At 42.4% G+C, this 21,429-nt stretch overlaps 2 protein-coding genes across 2 annotated transcripts in view; one reads left to right on the forward strand and one right to left on the reverse strand.

The window, feature by feature from the left end:
* TAMM41 (TAM41 mitochondrial translocator assembly and maintenance homolog) overlaps nt 1–1,434 on the reverse strand; it is a 138,350-nt gene extending 136,916 nt beyond the window's left edge. The window contains exon 1 of the transcript XR_014561215.1: nt 891–1,434. The gene's annotated coding sequence lies outside the window, so the exon portion shown is untranslated. The remainder of the gene's footprint in view (nt 1–890) is intronic.
* The window catches only part of SYN2 (synapsin II), a 148,990-nt gene continuing 128,538 nt past the window's right edge, over nt 978–21,429 (forward strand). The window contains exon 1 of the mRNA XM_083726815.1: nt 978–1,909. Coding sequence (XP_083582941.1) covers nt 1,521–1,909 — 389 coding nt within the window. The 5' untranslated portion in view covers nt 978–1,520. The remainder of the gene's footprint in view (nt 1,910–21,429) is intronic.

Raw genomic sequence — 21,429 nt, forward strand, 5'->3', positions numbered from 1 at the left:
CCCCGAGGCGGCAGCTTAGCCGAGCGCCTCATCAGCTGAGCAGTGCATTCTGGGCGGGCCCTCGAGGTACACACGGCAGAGCTTACTGGTGCCTCAGTGGCAACAGAGGAGCCCAAGGCAGCGGTGGCTTAGCAAGTCTGAGCGCCTTGTTGGTTGGGCAGTGTGTTCTGGGCGGGCCAGCGAGGCGCGCACAGCAGAACTGGCCTGGCTGGCAGCCTCAGAGGCAACAGAGGAGCCCAAGGTGGCGGCTTAGCAAGGCCGAGCGCCTCTTCGGCTGGGCAGTGTGCCCTGGGCAGGCTGGTGAGGTGCGCATGGCAGAACAGGCCTGGCTGGCCGCCTCAGAGCAAGGCTGGGGCCGGGCGCCTTGGGGGTGGGGTGGGCAGCCACTGGGCACCTCCTTTGAGCATTGTGCACTGGGTGGGCCTCTCAACAGCCCGCCATTCCCAGGAGCGCACGAGGGTGGAGCGGGCCAGCTGCCTCAGCTACTGGTCCCCTAGCGCTCTACAGTGGTACCTCGGTTTAAGTACTTAATTTGTTCCGGAGGTCCGTTCTTAACCTGAAACTGTTCTTAACTTGAAGCACCACTTTAGCTAATGGGGCCTCCCGCTGCCGCCCCGCCCGCCAGAGCACAATTTCTGTTCTCATCCTGAAGTAAAGTTCTTAACTTGAAGCACTATTTCTGGGTTAGCGGAGTCTGTAACCTGAAGCGTATGTGACGCAAGGTACCACTGTATAGATAAGATGGCCCTGAAGGAGGGAATAAATATCTATACAGGAGTCTAATCTGCTGCCCCTGTGGATCCTGCCGCCTGAGGCGGTTGCCTCACCTTGCCTTGTGGGTGGGCCGGCCTTGCCTCATGCTGATGGTGCCACACGTCAAAAAAATGTACCTGAGAACATCGTGTTCCCATGACAGTAAATGCTCTGCAGTGAAGCGTGGCTGGCTGGCTTCCCCGTGGTTTTTCTTGCGGGGAGATTTTTTTCCCAGTTGTAAAGGAAACTTTCCCTAGGAAACTGGCAGCATCTCTCCCTGAGGTAAAGCACAGATGATGGGAGGGGTTGTTTTGAAGAGAATTTTCCCGTGCTCCGGAGGGGAGGCAGGCGAGGCGGGGCGGGGGAGACCGGGACGGCGAAGGGCTTTCCCGCCGAAATGAGCGCTAGTGGGCGCTGAGCCCTCGAGCGCCGCCGCCCTGTCGGAGGGTCCCCCTTTCATCTCGCCAGTGAAGCGGCTGGGCGTCCTCCGCGGCTCTGCCTCCTCACATTCACAGCAGAAGCAGCGGGCTTGGGCGGCTGCCACCTAGAGACCGGAGGGCGGGAGGAGCGCGGAAGAAGCAGCGGCGGCGGCGGCAGCAGCAGCAGCAGCAGCAGCAGCCGACGGCTCCAAGCGCTGTGCAAGCGAGAGGCAGGCAGCCCTTTCCCTCCTCTGCGCGACCCAGCGAGGAGGCGGCGGCGTGCCGAGCGCCCAGCCAGCCAGGCTTTGTTCCTCCAGCCAGTCTCCTTTTCCCCTTCGTGGCGGCCAAATGATGAACTTTCTGCGGCGCAGGCTTTCGGACAGCAGCTTCATCGCCAACCTGCCCAATGGCTACATGACCGACCTGCAGCGGCCGGAGCCCCAGCAGCCTCCCCCGCCGGCGACAGCAGCGGCGGCGCCTGCTTCCTCGTCGTCCTCGGCCTCGGCTTCCCCGGCCTCGGAGCGCAGGCAGCCTCAGCCGGCGGCAGCGCCGCCGCCCCAGCAGCCGCCCCAGCAGCAGCCGCAGCAGTCGGTGGGCAGCAGCTTCTTCAGCTCGCTCTCCAATGCTGTGAAGCAGACGGCAGCCTCGGCGGGCTTGGTGGACGCCGGCTCGTCCTCCTCGGCGGCTGCCAAAAAGTTCAAGCTGCTCCTGGTCATCGATGAGCCTCACACGGACTGGTAAGGTGCTCTTTCCTTCCCTCAACCACCCCGCCACCCCCGGCTGCAAAGTGTCAGGATTGGTGCCTCTCCTCACCCCACCCGGTTCGGAGTGGCAGAAGGCGGGAAAACAGGGCAAGCCCTAGTAGGCGCTACAGCCGTGCCTTAGTGCGCTGGAGAAAAGCCCGTAGGCTTCGAAGGAGCGCGGAGAAAATGCTTGTCATGGGCGCCCCATTGGGCTGCAGGGAGGACGAGGGGGGGGGACACCCGAATGCCGCTGGGTTGAGGCAGCAACAGGGCTATGGGAAAGGTGGGCTGTCTGTGTGCTGAAACGGCAGAGAAAGGGTCACCTCCCACCTTTGCTCTCTATGCAAAAGAAACAAAAAACAAAACCCAACCTTCAACGTGGGGGGGGGGGGGAGCCAACGGACCTGCCTGTAGATTGTCACGTGCCGCTATTATGCATGTGCATATTTGGCTGGGAGTACATGTGCTGGGAGCTTCCAGCTGACTGCAGCTTCCCAGCGCGCAACACACTCGGTGAATTTACACCAGTACCATCACCCATGGCGGCCTTTGTGTACAGATGCCATGCAAGGTTTTTGCAGGGGCTGAGGGAAGTGTTCATTAAACCCTGCAAATGTATCTGTGGCGCTTAGTTACACCAGAGATGGAACCTGTGAGACAAGGCGTGTGAGACTGGTGTGTTCCCAGATACAAGTTTTTAAAGCACTATGCACAATTTGCCTAAATATTGTGAACATGCTCTCTATTTGAACAGAGACAAGCTTTTATCAGATTCATTCCAAATAGATGAGGGTAACTTCATCAGATCTGGAGTGTTCAGATTTTAGTCCTATTTATCATAGTTGTTTCCACAAAATATGAATAGTGACTGCTAGATCACTGGCATGTATCCTGTGTGAAAGCAATTTTATTGTACTGTACATTGTTTCGACAAGATATTAAACCTCAGTTTACAAAAGGGATGTGAAAAGGTGAGGTCTTACAACAGCAAAAAAATAACCAACCTGGATGTAAAGTGTCAAGAGAAGTTTTCAGTTACCTGATTTTGGAGCTAGACGGTTTTCCTTGAGGCTCTGGAAAATATTTACATAGTGAACATGGGGAATGATCTGTGAGTACCTGATGCGGCACTATTACTGAAGCTGACAGGTGTGGATCTGATCAGCTATCTAAATGAAAGATGAATGGGAGCTCTGTGGAATATAAGGATTTGTAATGTATTTTTAAAAAGAAAGAATGTTTATACATTGTTGGCCATGAGGTCAAATGTGCTGCAGATTATAACACAAACAATTGCTTTGTACAACACTTTAAATAGCATGCCTTTCCTGTGTACCTGGCAGCCATGTTTATGTGTCCACTCTAGTCACGAAAGCATATGTTTCAATAAATGTCTTAGTCTTTACAGTACCATGATAATCCAGTGCTATGCACGTCCACTTGGAAATAATCTCCACTGTGGATGGTGTCCTTGCTTCCTAGTAAGCGTGAATAGGATTATATACAATTACCTGGTAGTAAGGCTGCAAATCTAATCCAATTTACCTAGGAGTATGCTCCATTTAATTCAATAGGACTTACTTCTGAGTAGATTGTTAGGATTATGCCTTTAAACTCAGTGGGGTATACATCGGATTAAACATGCATAGGATCACAGCACTGTTTTGCTGCAATACTCTAACATTCCTGCTACTTTGGATGCTTGTGGTGTGCATGAAAATTAATAGAGATTTTAAAACAGTGATAAGCACTGAACATGCAACTGTTCCCATCTTTCATTATCTATCTATCTGCCTGCACTGTGTAATACGGTTATTGTGGAAATTAAAGCAAAAACAGTTAATGGTTTAGTATTTGATTTACCGTAGATTATCTTGCCTTGCTTTCCCCCCTCTGGTATTATGTGCAAATGATAGTTCTAGATAATGAACTAATACAGCTCACAGCAAGAAATCTTACTTTTTAACTCAAAATGATAGTGTGAATTTAAAGGAAAATGTGCTACCACAAGATGTGGTGATAGCAACTGGCTTATAAACATGAATAAATTAAAAAACAGAACTATTTATGGCTATTAGCCATGACAGTTAAATGGAGCTTTCATGACTAGCATTTGGAGTACTAAATGCTAGGGACAAATAAAAGGAGATCCTTCATGCCTTGCTTAAGATGTTCCAAAGATGTTTGAATGGCTGCCTGTTGAAAATGAGATGCTAGGCTAGAGGGGCCTTGGTTTGATAGTCTAACCAGTAAACCAAATCCTGGGTACTTTTGCTTCAGTGACAGCAACTGTCAGACATTTCCCAAGGTGGCATATCCCTTTGGTTTCTGGGCAGCAACACAGTATGTGCATTTCCCCACCAGACTAGTGAAGCTTATGTACCTTTGAGTATTGCCTCCTGCTATACATGTTTTCCATTTTCAAAATCTCTCAAAATTCATATCTCTATTACAATAGATTCCAAGGTACACTGGATTTTCTTTTTATGGCAATCATAGTATAATTCACCAATATGTGGTTAAAGGAACACTCTGTTCCAGATCTAGATAATAAATTGTGGTTTAGGAAATGTCAGCTATGGTGTTCCTCTGTTAAATATGTCTGTTTTATGTACCTGAGTTATTCTATTTAAGCTCTTTATTTGGAAGGCTTTTTTTAAGGCAGAGGTTCTGTTTGTAGAAAAACTTATGAAGATTTGCTAGATTTGTAATGGAGAAATGAAATTGCATATTACATGGAATGCATTTGTCTCATTAGGAAATATATTTTCATAGTAAACATAAATGAGTATCAGTTTGTTTGACCATAAGGATCAAATTAGAAGAAACTATATTTTAATTTATTACAATCTTTTCTCTTTGGGTTAGAATAAGACAGCAGCTACAACTGGTTTGTTTAACAACATTAGCCCCTGGTGAAGCCTCTTTGTGTGCATATCTAGATAATGCAGTAGGAACATTTATGTTACAAGGTCAGAACTATTTTATCTTGCATTCAAAATTAGTAAATTAGTTCCTTAGACTTGTGCATCTTGGTCTCTGAATCTACTGTTCTTATCCCATCAATGTGATAAGAGGTCTGCTAATTCTAAAGCACCTACGGTACATCTAGGTTTGCCAGGTAAAAACACTTAGACAATTTCTGTCCTCCTAAGTGTTGTATAAAAGAGAGAATCCCCACCAGGTATGGTTATCTGCCAGTATAAGTAGTGTGGGGTACATCTACAGGAATGGTATCACTCAAGCACTGGGTTTGATTCCTTGCTCAGGAGCAAGTCTGTCAGCATAATATTCAATAGGTAAAGAGGCAGGTGTGTGTGTGGGTATCTGGAGCTTTTCTACTCCAGCTGAGGCTGGTTCTCTTCAGAGAATACCTCTGAACTTAGATCTGCTGTTCCTGAGAACTACAGAGGATAACTACACAATAAGATTCACTGTTCATTCACTTTGAGAGTACGGTATATGTGGTATCAGCAGGCCATATCCCAATTCTACCTCAGCTTATTACATAATTATAGTCAATGTGCCACAATTGACAGAGGTTTGTGCTTCTTCACACCTTGTGTTTCTGCTTCCTCCCGTGAAGAGTCTGGAAAGAGCAGTTTGGTAATGCAGTTTGGTTTTTCTCCATTTCCATCCTACTTTAGTCAGTATTTTGGAAAAAGTTTCCTTTTCCCTTTTTTAAATAAGTGCCTAACTATACACATAGTTTATGTTGACAAATAGCTGGGAGTACTTGCTATGTTATAAAAGTAAGAATTTTGCTGCTCATACTTTATCAATCTGAGTATAGGTGCAGGAAGAAACAGGATAATTATGATATATGGTCACCAGAATTATTTAAACTGTGAAAACAAAAATTTGCTTCATTCTTGCTACCATGTGAAAATTGGTTGTGGTATTCTAAAGCACAGTCATACCTTGGGTTACAGATGCTTCAGGTTTTTTTGGGTTACGGACCGCTGAAACCCGGAAGTACTGGAATGGGTTACTTTTGGGTTTCTGCGGTCGCGCATGCGCAGAAGCACCGAATCGCAACCTGCACGTGCGCAGACGCGGGTTGCAAATGCTGCAGGTTGCGAACGTGCATCCCACACGGATCACGTTTGCAACATGAGCGTCCACTGTAATGCTGTCAATGGTTGCCAAAAGGATGCAGTCATGGGATGAGAGCTTAAGGAAATGAAAATTGGACTGTTTTTATCTTGAATGGTCACTGTTGGATATAAACATGTGTTTCTTTCTTCAGTAATAAACTAATTTAGAATAGATTTCAGCATGCTGGCACGGCACCATGATAATTATTATTCAAAATTGTCTTTCCAATCAATACATCATGCCCATATTCATATTTCTACAAACATTAATGTCTTGCTTATTTATATATACATACAATTATAACTGTAGAGTTGGAAGGTACTACGAGGGTCATCTGGTCCAACCCCCTGCATTGCAGGAATCTTTTGCCCAGTGTAGGGCTCATGCCCACAATCCTGAGATTAAGAGTCTCATGCTCTGAGCTATAGCTAAGGTACTAGATGGATTGTACATTGCACCTGCTTTCTTTGGATTACAGTAGTTACTTAGGCTCAGCAAATACAATTTTTGAATATCGCAATGCTGAAAACTATTGATTTTGTCCCCTGCCTATTCTATTGTGCAAAATGAGTTCACACCAGTTCATATAGTATAGAAGAAATCATAGTAATTCAAAAGCTTATTATTACCACAATTGTCAAGCAGTTTGTTCTATAGCTCTCAAAATGAGTTTGCTACGAATCTTCCAAGATCACAACTTTATATTTAAGAGAGCAGATAATTGATGAAAACGGGGAAAGTTCTATATCTAAAACTCAGAAACAAAACATAGGATTTTGCATATCAATGAGAAATTAGATGGGGAGAGTATTCAACCGCACAGCTGTCTTTTTAAGATTCATATTCAGAAGCGAAAGCAAAGAAAAAGAAGAAGAAAATGTTTAGCATCAGCTTTGGAATTGGGGGTAACTCATTTGTCTCAAGTTTTATAGGCCTAAATTTGGGCAGTACAGTTGAGAGGTTTGTTGTCTTGAAGCTAAACTCCTACCCCTGCAAATATTTATTCTAGGATGAGCCAGAGCGAAGCTCTTCCTAGCACCTAGAACTAGGTATAGCCAGTCTTGGGCAAACCCCTACCCCTTGGGTTTTGTTGTTTGTGCTCCAGAAGCTACAGTACACTGCCCATCTGCAGGGCAGGCCTTACTATTAGTAGGCAAAACTTGCAGATAGTTGCCTGGGTGACTTTTCCTTCTCAGTACTTCCTTCGTCTACGTGTTTCTCCATAATAGCAGTAGTGGGCAACTGAAGGCCCAAGGTTATAATGGTAAATGAGGTGATGAAAATGTTGACTAATAAGGAATTGCAATAGCAGCAGAGGAATCCAATTTGGCTTCATAGTAAACTAGAACACTGCTCTTAACTGGTCACAGCCCAATCCAAGGTAGATTGCAGCAGGAGCACTACTGCCAGGTATGTTCAAAAAGACTTAAGAAATGGATACCCAAATGCTTGTTTTGGTTAGAAGTGGGTTCTGGGTCTGAAAAGGTTAGAGGACAAACCATTGGGTTGAAAGGTTCAGGCTTCAGCTTCTAGTGTAGTTTGCTTGTTTAGCCAAAATGTTACCCATTTAATTTAAATAATAATAATGATGATGATGATGATGATGATGATGATTTATACCCCACCCATCTGGCTGGGTTTCTCCAGCCACTCTGGGCAGCTTCCAACAAAATATTAAAATACAATAGTCCGTCAAACATTAAAAGCTTCCCTAAACAGGGCTGCCTTCAGATGTCTTCTAAAAGTCTGATAGTTGCTTCTCTCTTTGACATCTGGTGGAAGGGCATTCCACAGGGCAGGTGTCACTACCGAGAAGGCCCTTTAACTGGTTCCCTGTAGCTTGGCTTCTCGTAGTGAGGGAACTGCCAGAAGGCCCTCGGCACCAAGCCAGGTTTTTTTTAAAAGAGATCAATATAGCCACTTTCTTATTTAGCAACAAAAAAGGTTACAGAAAACTTTCTGTTGTTATTATTGACATTCTAATGTCATTATTAGCACTCATATTTTGCTACATAAAACATGATTTTATTTATATTATATTGTATTAAAATACATTCAGGCTTCCAACCACTGTGCAACAATATTTGGAAAACAACATTAACATTACAGTTGCAGGAGCTTAATCCCCCCCAAAAATATGCTGCATTTTGTTAAAGACAAGATGTTCTATAACAAAGGTTGCATTTCTTCCCAAAGTTTAAATATCAAATGAAGCACATGTAAAGCATCTGAAACCATTATTTTCTGAAGATTTGTGAGCAGAGCAAATAAACAGAAAAAGAAATAACAAAAATAAATTTGAATGAGAAACCTGTATACAGAGCTTGATTATATCTTATAAGCAGTTTTGCTTTTTTTGGTACAAGATAGTAATTCTGGTTTATAGTGAAAACTTCCTAATTTTTTGTTGGTGCTTTCATAGATGGAGGTTGTAGAACATGGATATTATTTCTGGAAGCAGCAAGATGGATTAGGTGCAAATGGATAATTGCCTTATAATTTAAACATACCTTTTTGGAGTATTAAATCGCTTCTTTAACATTTAATCCCTTGGAGGTATGAATCCATCAACCTTTTGATGGATGTGCATATATGTAATTTTACAGAGCATTATGATTGACAGGATTTTATGCCAGAAGTACTACAAATGTAAACTGCTATTTTACGTAATGGTTGTGTAGAAAACATTGCAGAATTGATGCAGTGTAGATAGCCGCTGTCCTTGGCTTGAAATAATCTGAGTTCTTCACATTTGGTCCTTTAAAAAATATTCTGGAAAGAGATTTGGTTTAATTGCTGGCTGCAGTTTTGAAGCATTGTAAAATCAAGCACTCTGGAAGACATGTGTTGTATAGGAGCGTCATAGTCATTCTGGCCTTCTGGCAGAAGGCAGCTTCCTGTGAGGCTGCACAGATATTGCAAGCCCAGTGTGATAGAGCTCCTTGTAGTGTGCACAGGAGGAACGCATGGAAACCATGTACCTGGCTGTCTATTGGGCTCCTAAAGGGCAGCAATCAGGCGTACTATCATTGGGGTATCTAACTCTATTGCGGCTCCTGGTGATACCAATGTCATGGCAGGAAGGTCAGGTGTTATTATGTTATCTATGTGGGGCTGCCCTCAGGCCTGATCTGGAAGCTCCAGATGGTGCAGATTGCAGCAGCAGCAGCAGCAGCGAGATTGCTGATTGGGGCAGACGGCTAGCAGCATGTAACAGCTCTGTTAAAACTTCTACACTGGCTGCTCCCGTGCTGCTGGGCCAGGTTCAAAACCTGAGCTGTTATACAAGGCCCAGAGCAATTTTAGTCCATGAAACCTGAGCCCTTCTCCCAGCAGAGATCCAGCAGGAATCCTTGGTTTTGACTTTCAGACGTTGCTTGAAGATTTAAAAAAAAAATATGTCCACAGACCTATGCAGTTGTTTAAAGCAGGTACAGTCATACCTCGGGTTACAGCCGCTTCAGGTTGTGTTTTTTTGGGTTACGGGTTTTTCAGGTTTCTTAATCTTTTAGCATATATTTGCATGGTGGTAGTACTCCTGTTATGACCAACGTTGGATCAGGCCACAAGCCCCTAGCCCACAAACCCACCAGTTGAAGACCAGGGGTTTAAAGTATCTCTTTAGTAGCCAGTCACTTAAATGGCTGTTCTGTATTTTTAAACATATTTATGTTGCAGACAGGTGTTATATAAATTCTGTGAACAAGGAAATTAAAAAAACAAACAAACCCTGACTTTTGTTCCCAGGTTTTTAGTCTCTCCCATACAAATAGGTACCTTCTATTGATTCATTTTGTTACATAGATTTCCGGTTTGTAATCTTTAGCAGTTTATTATACAGAGATCTTTCTGGGCATTTGGAATAGGAAAGCCAGTAAGTTTGGGGAAGGTAACACATCCCAACCTCTCAATTTAAAGGCAGGTTGTGTCTGTGTGTGTGTGTGTGTGTGTGTGTGTGTGTGTGTGAACAGGAACAACATTTGGGACAGAGGCCAAGACAGAGGAAGAGAGAGAACTCTGAGTGAAAGTATGAAAGCATCTTGTGGTTGATGTGGGGTGGCAGTTCAGCTGTCTGATATTTCTATACCTCCACTTATGCTATGCTTGTCGTTGGTATCCGTCTGTCTCGGGAGACAATGGATGTAAAGTTGGGGGTAAAGTTAAACCATGGGAGAGTTACAGTGCCAGCTTTGTAACACAGAGTTAGTCTGCCAACAGGCCTAGTGCCTGATGCCAGCTCCCTCGTAGAGTATGTTCTTGGGGATCCTGCCATCTTCCATTCGGTTTGTATATTTGTAATTAAAGCAAATATCATAAATTTTGCAAGAAGATCAAACCTATCCATTCTTAAGGAAATCAGCCCTGAGTGCTCACTGGAAGGCCAGATCCTGAAGCTGAAACTCCGAATAATTTGGCTACCTCATGAGAAGAGAACTCCCTGGAAAAGACCCTGATATTGGGAAAGATGGAGGGCACAAGCAGCAGGGGACCACAGAGGACGAGATGGTTGGACAGTGTTCTCGAAGCTACAAACATGAGTTTGACCAAACTGCGGGAGACAGTGGAAGACAGGAGTGCCTGGCGTGCTCTGGTCCATGGGGTCACGAAGAGTCGGACACGACTAAACGACTAAACAACAACAACATCATAAATTTCCAATGCTTTCTTCTACAACACCTTACCTCTTGGAAGAAAATAAATACAGACCTCTACAACGATCTCCCCCCCCCCACTAGTGTATATGTGATTTAAGTGATTATTGTTAATATCTGCAAGGTGTTTAAAATTTGGGCATTGTGATTTTGACTGACTGCAATAGCATTACGACGTGTGATATTCCTGTAATACTGCAGGCAATTGCTTCATGAAGTTAAATAAATTCTGGCAAATATCCTTAGATTAGGGTCTTTAAAGGACTGCAGTTCAACTTGACTCCTGTGTCTGCAAATAGCACATTACTTTAAATATATATTTAAATGTATTGGGGTCATATAGACCTCAACAAAGCAACAGTTAAGAAACAATGACAAATGCATTTGACATTGATTTTTGTTTAATATAAAGTACAGTGTGTGTGTGCGTGTGTGTGCGCGCGCACACACACACATGCCCCCCTGCGTGCACATATTAAAGGCTATTTGTGTAACATAAAACTAAGCATGGTGAGGTAGAAGCAGGAGTCTGTAGCCTCTGATGTTGTGATTAAGCCTAGACCTGTGGTGGGGCATTAACACTGGGATTATCCACATGATTGAAGGCTGCTGTCACCATGATCAGGCCTACTGTCAACCATGTCAACTTAGTCAGATGCCATGGCCCAAGTGCCCTGGAAGGGCATGCTAAAGACAACTGTCTCTTAGTCCTGGTAGAATAATGTAAGCCGTAGAAAGGGGTAAAGAATGGGCAGAATACTTGAGGCAGCTGGCTGTGGGAAGAAAAGAAGTAGCTCTGATTGGGAAACTGAATATTGCTAATTATGGCATCCATAATTGGCTTACTATGAGAGCAAGTAAAAAGTATTTTAAAAACCATACCTTGTTTTACTCATTGACTGAGGTCCTGTATTGGCCATGCTCATTTTGCAGCTGCTAAATGATCGCTTTATAAGTACCTTAATTGATCTGAGGCAGAGCAACTTGCTTTAATCTTTGCTATCTATTTTCAAGGGGCATGTACACTTCATTCGTTATGGAAATTATAAAATGATTTCATTACAATAAACTTTAAATAGGTAAAATATAGTCCAATATTAGAGCATAGAGAAGCAACATTGTACAGTCAATTAAATTCCCAACTGCAACAGAACAACCTGGGCAAGTCCAATTTGCAGTAGTTAATGAGAGCCAGTATGATGTCATTATAAATGAATATTGATTTTGAACAAGATCCATCAAGCTTCATTGAGAATCTCCAGAAATACAGGGTACTTCAACTGTCAAGCATCTGAGTACTATTGAGTTTTTGCTTCTTCTTTTAAAAGGCCTTGATAATATCCCCCTCAGCTGGTTTATCAGAATATGGCTAGTCATAAACAATCGCTATATCCATGTATACCTTTTTTTATATAACATTCACACACCTTTATATATTTACTCCTTCACTTTTACCACATTCAGCCATCTGAAGGTCTTTGCTTCCTTTGATGATTTGGCCCTTTCTCCTTAATTGTTTCTTTGCCCTCCAGCCCTACTAGAAAATTCTGAAGCAAAATGTGTGTGTACCCTTCTAAGTGATTTCATTTTAAATTATTACCCCTGCAAGCTATTTTGGGGTGGTGTATTCACCATCTTCTTACAGTACACAACAGTCTAGACTCTCTGACCTTGTCTTGGGAAAGGGGAGTTGCATATAGAGAGTGAGTTTCTTTAGTTATTTTATTGTTTCCTGTTTAAATACTTGATTAATAGTATTATCTCTAAAGCACAAGGTTGATTTCTGACAGTCTACAAATAATTGTAAAACGTTAGTGCTTCATTTCAAACTTTGTAACTGGAAAGTGGAGGTGAATAAATAAATCAGTGCATGTTGTTTTCAGATAAAATTTCAAATTAAGTGAATAGTTCATATCCTCTAAGTGTCCTGATTTTCCAGGGGCAGTCCCAGAATTATGAAAGCCGTCGCGGCTTCTGATTTGATCCCAGAATGTCCCTATTTCCTGCACCAGTGTTGCTGCCACCAAGCTCGGGAAAGAGGATGAGCCAGCACTTTCCCCTAGTGGTGGCAGGGGTGGCTGCTGCGAGGGAGCATCCTGTGGCCTCTCCTCTCTTGGACAGCTCATAGCAGCTGCAGGGGCCCAGCCCTGTGTGATACACCAGCTCTGAGGGGCAGATGGCAGGGCCACGCGGGACGGGAAGAAGGAGGGAATGGACCACAAGGTGTATTGACTGGGGGGGGATGCTTTGTGTGCCCACATCTAACCTTGCACCTTTCTAAAATTTATTTATTGGTGTGTGTGTTTTCAAATATCCCCCTCAGGGAATAAGGGTTTTTCTCAGTATGGTGGATGGTGTGTATGCTGTGTTCCCATTGGTGTAGTGATGGTGGCACTCGCTCTTCTTCTTATAGGAAATGCTTTGGAGGCAGGAACACAAAAAATGTGGGATTGACGAAGGTTGGGGGGGAGTGAGGAATGGCCCCCATTTTCATGTTAGAAATGTTGGAGGGTATGATAGTTCTGATTCTACTATAGAATGCTGTGGGTGTTTCTTCTACCTGTCCAGGTTTGCTGTAGCATGGGTGACCTCTTCAGTTCAGCTTGCCTAGAGTAGCAGTTACCCAGCAGGTGGTGCACTTGGTGACAGGTGTCTTAGATGTGATAGCAAACAGTCATTCAAGTGAAGAGGATTGATGGATTCATATTTCGTGTTTTTTCTGTTTTGGCTCATTTATTGTAATTTTATTGTTTTGATTCATTTATTGTACTTACTATATATTTTCCCCCTCAATTAGGAAGTGTTATCTTTATTTGTTAATGCTTTATTGTTGTCGTGAGCTGCTTTGAACTCACCTTGGTTGTTGGAAAACAGCATAAAAATATTCAGACCAAACTAACTGTCTTGCCAAATAAGGGTTCCTAGTTTTGGGTACTGGCCCCCGCTTCTGTGCAATTTAACAGCAGCCTGTTCTGCAGACACTAATTGGTGATAATGTGTTATCTCCATGCTATCATGTATGCTTAAAACATTTTTCACTGCAAATGCATGCCCACTGTATTAAAAATGCAACCCTCATGTGACATCTTTGAGAGCAAGCCTAACAAACAGCTAGGAAGGCCCAGAGTAGTGGATTCATGTCTGTGTCTGTATTACTGCTGACTCCTGCCAACCATGGTGGAACTGATATTCTTATTATGTAAGTACTGTTGTGGTGAAATAATGTATTATTTAATTCAGATAAAGTGATACATGTCAGGGCAAAAAAATCACATATATGCTCATGGTTTCTGAAGCCGTAGTGACTGACCAGGAAGAAGACCTTGGGGTTGTAGTAGATTGCTCAATGAAGTTGTGGACCCAATGTGCGACAGCTATGAAAAAGGTGAATTTCTTACTAAGGATCATTAGGAAAGATAGTGAAAATAATACTGCCACTCTCATAATGCTGTTAAACAAATACAGTGGTACCTCAGGTTAAGAACTTAATTCGTTCTGGAGGTCCATTCTCAACCTGAAACTGTTCTTAACCTGAGGTACCACATTAGCTAATGGGGCCTCCCGTTGTCACCGTGCAGCCGCCGCATGATTTCTGTTCTCATCCTGAAGCAAAGTTCTTAACCTGAGGTACTATTTCTGGGTTAGCGGAGTCTGTAACCTGAAGTGTCTGTAGTCCGAGTTACCACTGTAGTTGTTGGACATAATGTGATATTAATATTTGTTAAGCTTCTCTTTATCAAGAAGGTATTGGAAATTCATTTTTGTCTATTGTGAAGTTTGAAAGTTGCTCCTTGGCAAAACAATTCAAGTTGTGGAGGTTTCCTGTGGAAGTTTTAATGATGTCGCCTCCACCTTTTGACTTTGTAGTACAGAGATAGATTTGCTATGGATCTTTCTTGTCTCTGTAGTTTCACTCCTGCTGCAAGAAATCAATCATCCACAGAAAGTTGAGTTTTAAAAAACCGATTTTATCATTTTTGAGAGCTGCTTGCAGTAAATCTCTTGAGGTATTACCCAGACAGAAAAATAAACAAGGCCTTATGTCCTCAGGATCTCTAAAACTGTTAATAGTATATTGAAGTGCTAACATACAACTTCTAAAAGTTGAATGTTTAACAGCTTACTTCATTTGAATCATTGACAAGGAAAACAGTAAATTGAAGGTAGTCTGAGTGGAGTGTGGTAATGTGGGAAGTATTAGTCATAGTCATGCTTTGGCTCCTTCTAGCACTCTTTTTGACTGTTGTCTAATTAAGTCCTCCTACCAGGCGCTTGAGGCATTTGCCTTCAAAACATTTGTAATAACCCTGAAAGTACAGCATTGATAGAGCAGAAAAATGGCTTCATTAGGAATGAGTTGTGTGATGCTTACATGATACAGTCACTTCACCTGTAGAGGACTGTCTCATGTTTCTTAAGTTAAAGCAGAATGGTAGTGAAGAAAGAAGTTGGACTGGGAATCCAGCTATCCCTAGTACAAGTACAACATTCTATGCACCATACCACATTGGCTCTCATTAACCAACATAAAATATTGTTGCTTTTTTTAGATACGTTTGGATGTATGTTATTATATTTCAGCCTAATTTATATAACAGTGTTGATATGATTATATAATGTACCTAATCTGTGGACAAAATAAGTGGAATAAAAATTGCAGTGTTGGGAAAGGACACACATACATGCCACAAGTACCCACTTAACATTATTTGTCCCAGTTGGTATTAAAAACAATACATTTAAAGTTTAACAGTTAAGAAACAGATGGACATTTTGAGGCCAGCAAGTAATTTTAAAATTGATCTATACCATCCTGTGTTGCTCTAATGGTGTGTTGGACATAATGGTCCTGTGCGCCCGGTCTTCCCATGTATAATAAAAGCAAACCCAATGTTCTCTATCCACATTTTTGTTTTTATAAGGTCATCTATCATCTTTTCTGCAAACATAATATACAGAAATAAGCCTGTCAAATGTAATGGAAGCTGAAGGCTGACACAATCCAATATGTCAGTGTGAACTTTCGTAGCTGGCGAAAATTGTAAAAAGAAAAAGGTTGCCATTTCAATTATTGCACGTTGGGTTTTCTAAGAGAAGTACATTCAGGGTAGGAAATGCTCATGTATATAACAAAATTAGCATTGTGACAATATTTTTGCTTCCCGTTTAAAAAAGCAAACTGACATTGTACAAAAACGGTATTGTTTACTTATTACCTTCAGTTATGCAAGGCGGCTTGAAATTGCTTCTGTGTGCCGGCTTGCTGCCACTGTCATGATGAGGCCAGGCACTGCATGGCCGCTCCGAGTGTCTCGCTACCCCCACTCACACACCCTCTTTGGCTTTCTTCTTCTGGGCCAGCAGAACCGTCACATGGGGAGTGCTCATCTCCACTTGCCCATCCCTCGCTCGCTCACATCAGTTTTATTCCTTGGGCAGGATTTGAGAGTCTCTGCACCCTCCGACTGCCGTCGCCCTCTCCCTCACTGCCCCACAAGCAGGCAGCAACTTTATTTCTTGTGGGGAAGTGTGGAGGGGCACAGGCCGGTGGTGACTGTAGCTGAAGTGGAAATGACCAGAGCGCAAATACACAACTGCATGAAAAGTTTGCATATGCATGAACCCTGATCTGCACCATTTCAGGGGGAAGGAGAGATTGCTTGGAGAGCAATCCTTGGTTCTGCAAGAGATACGGAACTGCCAAATTAGCAAAGATTTATCACAACAGTGATAATCTATGCTGGAAATGTAAAGAAAAAGAAGGTACCTTTTATCATATGTGGTGGACTTGTCCCAAGGTGAAAGACTTCTGGGAGAAGATGTATAATGAAATGAAAAAAATGTTGAAATATACATTCAGTAAGAAACCAGAGGCCTTTCTTCTTGGAATGACAGGTTTGGATTTGCCCAAGAAAGATGTTAAATTATTTTTGTATGCCACAACTGCAGCAAGAATTTTGTTAGCAAAGAATTGGAAAACACAAGAAGTACCAACAGTGGAAGATTGGCAGATGAAGATGATGGATTTTTCAGAGCTGGCTGACCTGACTGGAAGAGTCCGCGACCAGAAGGAGGAGGAATACCAGGAAGAATGGAAGAAATTTAAAGATTATTTAGCTAAATATGTCAAGATAATTTAATTGGAAAAACTTGCAAATATTGGATAGGCTTAGGGTTGAAATATGTAAGGATAAGATTTAAGATGTTTAAAGCTAAATTAGAAAGAACGAAAGATGTTAAGTGATTAAGTGAATTTTCTTGAGAAAATTGATTTTGGAAAACTGTTAAAATGATATATAATGAAATTCAATCAAGGGGATTTGAGGAAGTCACTTAATAATGTTACTAAGATTTAAACAGGATGTATGTATGTTTGTATGTCTGTTTGTTTAATTTTTTTTGGAAATTAATAAAAAAAAATTGAAGAAATAAAAAGAGATATGGAACTGCTCCTGGCTTGAGAACTGGCTATGTGCTTGGTAAGTTACTTGGTGGCACAGAACAATGAGGAGTGTTCCAATCTGCTCCGTTTATTGCTGGGTAGTGGATTGGAACATGCTTTCCTATTTCCAGAACACTTGACCAAAAGGAGAAGTGCAGAAGGAGGGAGGAAGCAGAAATCCCTTCAAAGCAAATGTTGCCATATACACCCTCCTTTCCACACAGGCATGTTTGACTCGTAGGGAGAAAGAGTGAGGATGTTTTGCTTCCCCATCACAATGCTGCACAGGGCAGACAGTCCCTTCTCTGTTGAGTCTGGTACGGCAGTGGTACCCACTGCTTTGCCTACTTTCCCTAAACGATAGATGTGGCTCCTGGATTTATTTCAGATACCACTGCCACTGCTGAAGCTTCTGGAAAATTTGAGGGATACCAGGTGGGCCAAATAATGAAAGGGAGAGGGATGAAGCCTATGGGCTGCTGGTTCACCACTGCAATTGAAAAGCATATTAAATATATTATGGTGAGGAAAATTAAGAATTCCCTCTTGTCTACTGAGTGACATTTTTAAAAAACAAATCTTCACTTTTGGCCAGCACAGGTTAATAGCCTTGATTTAGAGCATTATAAATCCTTGATATGTTCAGCAGCAGACAAAGTTTTGGCTTGGCATTTAGGAAGACAATATGAAATTAATGTTCTTACACTGCACATTTTAAGGACTTCAGAGGCAGAAGAGTTTTATACAGCACATACACAGAAAAAGAGGTCCCATTTCTACTGCACCTCTAATGTCAGAAAGGCGTCATTAATTTTCTGTGTGAGAAGCTAGAGAGCATGTGTGGGTGTAAGAAAAATGACTGGAAGCGTTTACCAGAAGGGAGGGCTAGAGACACTGCTGTAGTATAACCACCCACGCACATTTTATCAGGAGTGAGCAGTAGGAGATTTATTCTGCTGGATTCAGCCCAGAAGAGGGCTTCTCAGGGAGCTGAGATGCATTTTAACTGTCATACAATTCTTCATTTTCTGAGCACTAAATCCTATGCATCAGAACTTATGACTTAGAATTCCGACTACAGTATTAAAATTCTAAATAGATTTTTTTTAAAAATCCATTGATTTGTAGCTAGGATAAGCCATGTCTAGGCTCATCATGAACTAAGATGTTGACATAGATGGTTATTCAGTGACTGTTTAACATTTGTAGTAATTCCATTGACTTCCTTGTGCTTGTTCAAGTCTTTTGTATTTGTCCCTATGGTAACACAAATGTCTGCTCCATTAATTTCCCTTATGCTTTGTCTTTATTGGGTGCATAAAATCCACTTATTCTCAGCTTCAGTTCATCTATCTTATAAAAAGGAAAGTATATTTTATATAGACTACTTTGAAGTAAATCACAAAAGCTTTTCCAGCAGACAACTAGATTAACAGCATTATTCTTTGATTTCCTCAAAAGTGTATTTTTACTTTCCTTAATCTTTCTCATGGCAAAGGAGTAGGAATTTTGCTTGAATGCACTGAAATGTTAACTAATCTAATGTAATACCCACGTCTAAGAAATGCACCTCTGCAGTCAAGGGTCAGATAGTCATGTTGTAGTGTCACACTGGGAGGAAGTTATTTTCCTTTTCTAGAGTATTTGGACTGAATATTAGAATAGTCTAATAGAATATTAGGAAGTAGGATTACAACTTCCTCGATTACAGCTTAATGCGTATCACAAAAAATAAAGGGGGCGGGATATCCATGCTGGCTGGATTCTGGATGCTCTTGTGAGATCACACTGGATCTTGTACGGCCCTGCAAAATCTTGTGGGAGCTCCAGAGCCCTCATGCAACCATCCGAGAGCCCAGTAAGCCAGGCGAGGGGCACAAAAGCTCTATCCAGCACTTTTTAGCTCTTCTGTTTGTTTACTGGGCTCTGGGAGACTCCTGTGATATCTTGGGTAGTGGGGCTGGTTCCGGGAGTTGTTCTGACTTTGCATGATTGTCCCTTTATGCACAGTCCTCAAGAACACAACCCTCCCGTAAGCTGTGATTGCACTGTATTAAAAAATAAAATTATTACTGTATTTGTATGTGCCCATATCCCAGCAATTAAGCGTAGCAGCAGTATTACACTTTCAGAGAACATTGTGTTAACAAAAACATAGAATTTTAAATCCCTTCTCTGACATTTTAAGTGCATGTATAGATTACCAGGTTTTTCACACTTTGATACCTAAAAACATTTGACAGTAAGGGTGTGAGTATTTCATGTGGAAAATAGAAATATCAAACTCATGTGTGTGGCAGTCACAAATTATGAAGTTTGATGTAACCCTGGGTGTTGTATTCAGTATTGCTAAGCTTATAAATAAGGGATTGCTTGGAGTGTGAAAAGGATTTTTTTAAAAAAAAAAATAATAATCTGCTAGTCTGCAAGCTTCTGTTAAAGTCAATAACCTCCACCCCTTCCCACTGTAAAAAAACATTTCTCTTAGTAATTCTGTTTGCATAGAAGGCCCCTTTGTAGATGCTTAACTATGTTTTAATCTGTTTAATTTGTTTGCCAGTCAGTGCATGGGCTCCAAACTGTTGCATGTATGTTTTATTTTCACCTATATGTGCATTCTGCTTTTTTGCATGGGTTGTTTCTGGACTGGTAGTAGGCTGATATTCTATTTCTTGTCGTATGAGTAAGTAGTAGCTTAAATGAGTAGTTAATGGGTTTAGTAGCCAGGATAAGAGCAGCCAGAAAGAGGGAGTTCCCGTTGCTTGGTCCCTGCTCCTGCCAACCTAGCAGTTCGAAAGCACATCAAAGTGCAAGTAGATAAATAGGTACCACTCCAGCAGGAAGGTAAACAGCGTTTCCGTGTGCTGCTCTGGTTCTCCAGAAGCGGCTTAGTCATGCTGGCCACATGACCCGGAAGCTGTCTGCAGACAAACGCCAGCTCCCTTGGCCATTAAAGTGAGATGAGCGCCACAACCCCAGAGTCATCCGCGACTGGACCTAACAGTCAGGGGTCCCTTTACCTTTACCTTTTTAAGATAGGTTAAGCAGATTGTGGTGGTTAGTGCCAGAACAAAAACTCTCATGATTTTTAGGTCCCAGTTGTGAAGAAACTTTTGCTCACTGGCCCTCTGTTTTACCTGAGCGAGGCAGTCACATATCTCCTGCCATTTAAATAATAATTTACAGTGCAGAAGGAGCCATCGTTTCCCAGGAAGCATTTATCTCTTCATATGAAAGCCTGAGTGTGACATAGTTTGAAACACACAGAATAGCAGACTATTTAACAGTGTCTGAAGCAGTGCTTTGTCTGCTTGCAAAAATACAAATGTCAAGGGATGCCAGGGGAAGAGCTCTACTTAGGGACTGAACTCTTCTCTGCCTTGTCTGCTGTTTGTAATGTGCGTTCTGACACACTTTTCTTTCTGACTTTGATAATAATCTCTTCCTTCGGATATTTTTGCCCGTTTCACTTCTGTGGGGAGCTCATGCTCCCAAAGACATTGCCTAGAATAAGAAAGCTTTGTAGATTGACCTTTGCAATATATGTGTATGACTCTTCAGGCAATTTGAGAGCCGCCAGCTGGACTGATGTCTTAAGCAGTAGATTCAGTTTCCCTTGGTACTTCTTAAAACATGCTTTGACAGTTTGCACGACTGGCACCATCATCGGTCACAATGGTGCTAGGAACATACAGCTACATGTATTACCAGCAGCACCCCTCCACCCCAGACGCTTGAACCTATCCTGCCTGCTACTGATAGAAGGAACAGACTGGCATGGGTCAGTTCACAGGATAATTGCTCTAGCAATGCATGAACGCTCATATGCTTCAAAACAGGTGCAGGGCAGCATGTACCATTTTTTGCAGTCCCAGTTTATTCTCCCCATCTGGATTTGGGCCTGAAAAACCAAGGCAAAGTATAGGTGCTTGGGAGTTAAGTTGTCTGCTAGCATATTCTCAGGGGGTGAAACCAGACAGAATAGGTTATGTTGTCCCCTTTGTCCCAGAAGATTTAAAACACCTAATAGATTCTGACTGATCCCCCAGCCCCAAACTCAAGTTAATTTCCTGTCTTCAGCCTCAGCAGGCAGTCTTTTTCAAGCCTCTTCCATTGTTTTTGCAGTACTGCCTTGTTTTGAGAAATTCCCAGTTTTGATGCCATTCTAGGAATGTAACATTTGTCATGTGGTTCAGGCTTGCATTGCTGGTATGAGAGGCCCAAGGTGGATTGGGACTGTGGCTTAGGTTGGGGGTTTTAACCCTCTCTCCAAGACTGCGATATTGGACCTTCCTTCTCTGACCTTCCTGCCGTAGCGCTTG

This window comes from Podarcis gaigeae (genome assembly GCF_964106915.1).
Source record: "Podarcis gaigeae genome assembly, chromosome: 2".
In the NCBI taxonomy this organism is placed as follows: Eukaryota; Metazoa; Chordata; class Lepidosauria; order Squamata; family Lacertidae; genus Podarcis; species Podarcis gaigeae.